General features: G+C 44.6%; 1 protein-coding gene across 1 annotated transcript in view; it reads right to left on the reverse strand.

Moving 5' to 3' along the window:
- Positions 1-6,216, reverse strand: part of myo9b (myosin IXB) — a 54,117-nt gene that overhangs the window by 16,657 nt on the left and 31,244 nt on the right. Inside the window, exons 5-10 of the mRNA XM_031863904.1 lie at positions 5,379-5,473; positions 2,973-3,035; positions 1,421-1,520; positions 887-987; positions 354-483; positions 179-268 (exon numbers count right to left, since the gene is read on the reverse strand). Of these exons, the coding sequence (XP_031719764.1) occupies positions 179-268; positions 354-483; positions 887-987; positions 1,421-1,520; positions 2,973-3,035; positions 5,379-5,473 (579 nt within the window). The remainder of the gene's footprint in view (positions 1-178; positions 269-353; positions 484-886; positions 988-1,420; positions 1,521-2,972; positions 3,036-5,378; positions 5,474-6,216) is intronic.

Below are 6,216 nucleotides of genomic sequence, written 5' to 3' on the forward strand. Positions count from 1 at the left end.
AGAAAAGAAAGCAGAGAAAAGGAGAACATTAAAGGAGTGACAGGAAGAAGAGATCTACCGTTTGTGTGGTATCAGTAAGGAAGGAAGAAGCAGACGCACAAGGCCCCGAATTAGTGTACGGCTGGACACTATAATAGTGATAACAGGTTACAGAGATGTCTTCATGGCTGGTGCCTACCTCAGAGTGGCTGTAGGAGAGGATCAGCTTGTCGTTGACCGTCACCGTTTTCCTCTTCGTCAGCGCCTCCACCAGCAGCTCCTCTTTAACCTGAGAGGGAACCCACACAGGTTAATGCTGACAGTCACAGACAACTACAGAATGGAGTCACAAAAGAAAGAAACGCATATGTTACCTTCAGCAGGTCAGACAGCGTAGCCAGGACCTCTGGCGGTCCCACATCCAAACCCTCGTCTCGGCCCGTCGAGTTACTCCTGTAGGTCACGTTGCCCAGATACAAGATGGCCGAAAGCACTGAAAAGATCCTGCAACACAGTCACAGAAATTGCGTAAGCCGAAAGTGACAATGCAGTCACATGACAAATGCAGGAACGGTGCTTCACATGCTGTTCCATTTATGATCAATAACTAGTGAACAGAATGGAAGCATTGTATGGGGCTGCATCCGCACACTGTTTCTAATAACCAGATACATTAGCCAATTAGATACAGCTATTATTGTGGTGTTGGTGCTCTAAACAGTCTCTTTGTTGTCATATATATTTTTGGTAATGTGAGTCAATGCTCAGACCACAATAACCTCAGTTTTCAGGACTGAGTGGAAAAACGCTTAAGGGTAGATTTGCAAAACAATCTCTTCAACATGTCTGGAAGAACATTATGTCTCTTTTCTGCATTACACACAACACATGAACATGATTCACTTACTGTTTCTTGGTGGCAGGAAGGAAGCCGACCATCTCCATTGCCTGCTGCAGCCTTTCGAAGTCATGTCGCAGGTCTTCCTCATCTTCTATCTTGAAGTTTTGCTACAAGACAAGACGTACAATTAGTGGGGGTGCATAGAGATGAGAGCACAGCATGGAGAGACAGGTGAAGGAAAGAGGTAAATGAAGAGGAGGGTGAGGAATAAAAAAAACAAAAAACAAGTGTGAGAACAAAGACTGCTTCATTAAGATGCAGTGCACATTTGCACAGTAAGCTGGACGTCTATATAACAGCTTATTCAGAAGCTTGACAGTCTTCGTGAACACAGGTCAGCTGGAAGTGAATTACAGTGTTTCCTTAAAGGTCCAATCACCCACAACAACAGGTTATACTTCCTTAACACAATCTGAAAGGTTATTTACAAAGGTTGAGCCGATAGAACAAGGTAGAATAACAGTGAATGAAGTGCTGTTTATATCGAATGTAAAGTCAACAAACTGCTGGATGTAATGGGACAGGGGAGCAGTACTGTACCTGCTTGAGGTAGAAGTAGTCTTCAGGCGGCAGTAGCTTGAACTCCTTCCTCTCCTCCTCTGAAGCTCCCAACAACAGGTAGTAAAACACGTGGTAGTTCCTGTAAAAACACATCTTTCTTGAAAACTGTACTACACATAAACTGCACTCGCACCAAGTTATTACGACAAGAAAATGTATTTTTAAACTGCTCTTCAAAAGGATAAATTAATTATTTTATGCCTACATCATTTGTTTGTTTTATTACCTGGCGAGCGGTTATCAGTGGATATTTATTATGGGCACAATCAGGGGGATGATAAACCAAAAGTGAGCACGTTGTAAAAAGCTAATAGAAAGAAGACAATGGCTGGATAGATATTAGTTTTCCACTCATGCTATCAGTGGGCAGGTTGGGGGATAGGCAACAAAGCGTTGTTGTAAAAGTACACAGGAGTAATGAGTTTCCACACGTATCGCTAAGAAACAATTACAATTACGTCACACAGTGGAGTCGCAACCTGACTAGACAGGCAAGATGCACCGTCAACAGCAACCGTAGGCTCGGTGGTTAACAGTACACTATGCGGCTGAGGATACGGAGGCTGGACTACATTTTCCAAAACTACCCGGGGAAAATGTGGACAGGAAACGTGAATGTGTAACGCTCTTCTCACTTACAACAGCTACAGTACACTTTTATACACAAGGCATCAACTGCTTAAGCTGAGCTGCTCAGTGACAGGTTGTGGTTTTAAAGACTAGAGAGCTCGTCTGTATCTCTATCAGTATGAATCTAAAAAGGACATAAAACATGACTTGTGTAGTTAGAAAAGGCCTTCCTGTGTTGAATCAATAGCACACCGTGGTTAAAGCTTTGCTGTATCTGTAGTCACTATGGAAAGATTCGTATTAAAGTCAGGCTTGTCATTTGTTTCATTGATGGAACAGTTTAACAGGAGCAGATCAGAAATCTGCTCAGTTTCTTCTTTTGACTCATTCAAAAGTGGAGGATTTTCACACTCCGACTGTTCTTCACAATAACCAAAGCCCAAATATCTATTTGCATATTACTCACACAAGTAGCAAACACAGACACAGACATGCGGTCGAGTCACTAGTGAATGTCACGGTGAGTAGCAAAGGCTCGCCTGGCTTGAAGGAAGAGTGAGCGGCGAGTGAGTGAGGATAGGAAAGTGAAAGTTTCTTTTCCCGTTTGTACGGCAGTTAATCTTAACTCACACGACCCAAACTCACTGAAGGTCACGTCACCAAACTATATCAATGCGATCCATCATTGCTCCATTCAAAGTCCTACGAACTATGGACACGCAGCTAAGGCTAGTACATTACCAGCAACTCAGGTCGCCAAAATCACAGTCTAGAGCGCCTGAATATTTGAGTAGACGTATGTGGGTGTGTAAGTGTTTAGGCAGATGGACATCCAAAGTCAAAGACGGGAGCCTTCGGCTGAACTTCATATCCGACCATCACAGGCTACCCGTGTTTGTACAGAGGGCCCCATTAAGGTCAGTGGGGGTGAAGGGTCGAGACCCCTCCCGTTCCTCCTCACCTCTCGTTCTTCTCTCTGGAGACCAGACGAGACTTCTCCAGCAGATACTTCTCCACCACAGCCCTGCAAGACAGAGAGGACGAGGAAAAACAAAGAGGATGAATCACTTAACACAAAAGGTCACTTAGCTCTGTCCGTCCGTGTGTGTGTGTGTGTGTGTGTGTGTGTGTGTGTGTGTGTTTGTTTTCAGGTCATATGTGAAAGTGGGCTGGTAATAAAAAATGAGGGGAGGAGCAGGAGGGGAAGTCAGGACAGATGGTCGGAACAATCAAAGAGTGAACAAAGCGTTCAGATACGGTCAGATGGATTGTAGCACATCACATAGCAACACACACATCGCCAAACAGACAGCTTTGGCATTAATTTATTTTATTTTATTGTATACTCTAGATGGATATGGAGACTGAAAGGCTACTGCGGGGGTAGAGGTATGCTTTCAGACCACTGCAGCCATGAGATGTGCACTAAAAGCAGCGGTATTTACGCACCGCATCAGGCCAAGGCCGTAAAGTTGTCTAAATCAGATTTTATAAGAAACAGTTGTTTCTTCTTTGGCCAGGCAAAAACAACACTGACGCCGGTCCTCATGGCACACCAAGAATAGAGCCGTGCTGTGAGAGAAACAGTTGTGTTCCTCTGCTAAAGCTGCAGCCACAACTATAGACAGCTTAACTGAGACCAGCTTCAGAGATCGACTCTACATATCTGCTGGTTTGAGTCTGCACTGCAACTTCTATGGAAAAAAAACTTTTAACAGATATTATAATAGATGTTGCTGTGGGATTTGTTGTAGGTGTCAATGTCATGGTCACACCCGAAAACACTATTTGAGCTCAACTTACGATGGGAAAATATTGATTTTCATTCCCTTTTAACACGCAATGATGATCCATGAACATCCATCTATGAAATACCCCAAAACTAGGCCTCTGAACTGCTTGTACACGTGTCCTGTATTTCAAATGTTTCTGTACATGTGGAGGTAATTTGATTCCGTGAACCTGTCTCACACCTCAACCCATTCCAGAAAATGGAGCAGTTGTACTCATCGGCTGCCATATCTACATTATGACGTATGCCTGTTACAGTACGTTTGTAAACGTATTTTCAGAGGGGGTTCTGAACATTAAGGGCTATGGCAGGGGACAGTATGAGACTGTTACAGCTCCCTGAAATGAGTCCTCGTCTCTTCATAGGAGCTGATCTAATGGAGAACAGCGCGCACCTGCAGGAATGTTGACAAGAGCCTCTTTTCAGAAAAGTACAGGCCAACATACTGGCTATACAGCACATCTGTCAGCATGTCAGTCCATACCAAATATCTAAAAATACATACAGTACATATTCATGCTCAGACATCTTTCACCGGCACACCTCCTCCCTTTTCTTTTCATTGCTCTGCTCAGATCCCAGTGAGAGAGATTAGTCGGCCAGAGACCCCCAAAGACTCAGAGAGCGACAGAGAGAAAAACACCATCCCCGTCTGTCAGTTAGTGGGTCCACTCACAAGGCAGAGCGTAGCAGAACAGCAGCCTTCCCTTTGTTAATCTCCTCTATTGACTGTCTGAATGGCTGCCACTGGAGATGGAGAGATAGACAGGCAGCCTTTGTTACTACCACAGAGCTGAGTGGTGATGCTGCTCCGATACTTTACTGGTGTGAAGCAGCACATATACGGTGATGGTGAACTACGTGTTTTAGGTCGACTACATTTATGTTTTTTTTAGCATTTCCTTGTCCAAGACGGTTCACTTTGTCGAACAGAAAAGCATCAGCCAGCTAAGATCAACTCTACTGATTGGATTACAGACCTTTCTCCGGGTAATTCAATAGAGCACGATGAGACCGGGTGCCATTAGGAGATAATCAGGTTGGGGATGCCCACTTACTTTGGAGCTGAGCAGCTTTCGCCATGTTTCAAATCAAATTCTATTTCTAGTATGAAACACTTGTGTTAGAAATCTTATCCCATTAGCCTGCAGTCTGGATATTGTACATGACATGTTGTCTGTTTTTTAAAGACACTGTATTGAGCAGCTGTTCCCGTCTCTTGATGAGGAAGTGACACAGCTGACCAGACTCTGATACAGCTCCCGAACAAAGTCTGACTGCTGAGATAAAGGAAGGACAACATGCTGGTGGTTGAAAGTTTCAGTCCCCACACACACACACACACACACACAAAAGAGTGAAGAGGAAGCTATCAGGCTATGGGGAAGTGGAAGACCCTGACACGCTACAGGAAGAGGATACAGAAACCATGGTTTACATGTCCCTGAATGGTGTTTCACTGCAGATTAAGGTAACACGGCTTGATTAAACCTGGTCTGAGGCCTTGTTGAGAGGTGGTTGGTAGCAAAAGAAACGCACACAAAAATACAAACGCATGCACCCGCTGTTACTCACCCTCTGACTACTCCACTTTCCAGGTAATTCACCTGGATGAATTTACCAAAGCGGCTGGAGTTGTTGTTGTGGGCCGTCTTGGCGTTCCCAAAGGCCTGACAGAGACAACAGAAGAAGACAGAAACACAAAGTTAAGTGTCAGCATATGAAGTCAAAAACAAAAACATCAACCAACAACTCCTCAAGATTAATGCAACATCACTTTGGATGCGTTTCTTCAACATTTCGTCAAATAAAAGCATGACTTAACTGGTTTATATGTAGAAGTTAACAATTCAAAAAATGAGGAACTAGATAGTCAAGGGGTTAAATCTTGTTTTTAAACAGCAGCTGAGATGGCAGACGGGGGTGGAAATTTATATGTGTGCGTGCATTTTGGGGGTCTTAGGAGGGGCAAGCGTTTGCAACTCGTCCCCTCTTGCCCTCCTCCAACTCCCTTCCCATCAATCTCTTTCCTCCGTCAAAAGCTTTCCCCCTGTGTGTGTGTGTGTGTGTGTGTGTGTGTGTGTGGGTGTGTGTGTGAGAGAGAGAGAGAGAGAAAGAGAGCATAGGTCGGTGATGATGAATGAGGTTGGGACAGCAGGTCTTCTGTAGAGACGTGTGAGAGACAGAAACAGAGAGAGGACGTGGGTTTCTCTCCAGGCTTCAGACTAACGCTAACCCAGCCAGGGGCCTGCAGAGCCCAGCTACCAGGCCTCACTGAGGGGCCCCGTTCACTGCATTGATACGGCAACAGAATAGCACTCTCTTTTCATCATGATGCACATGCTCACATGGTTACACAGAGAGAGACACACACACACACACACACACACACACACACACACACACACACACA

The sequence above is a fragment of the Anarrhichthys ocellatus genome, unplaced genomic scaffold, assembly GCF_004355925.1.
Source record: "Anarrhichthys ocellatus isolate YVR2014 unplaced genomic scaffold, GSC_Weel_1.0 scaffold30, whole genome shotgun sequence".
Taxonomy (NCBI): domain Eukaryota; kingdom Metazoa; phylum Chordata; class Actinopteri; order Perciformes; family Anarhichadidae; genus Anarrhichthys; species Anarrhichthys ocellatus.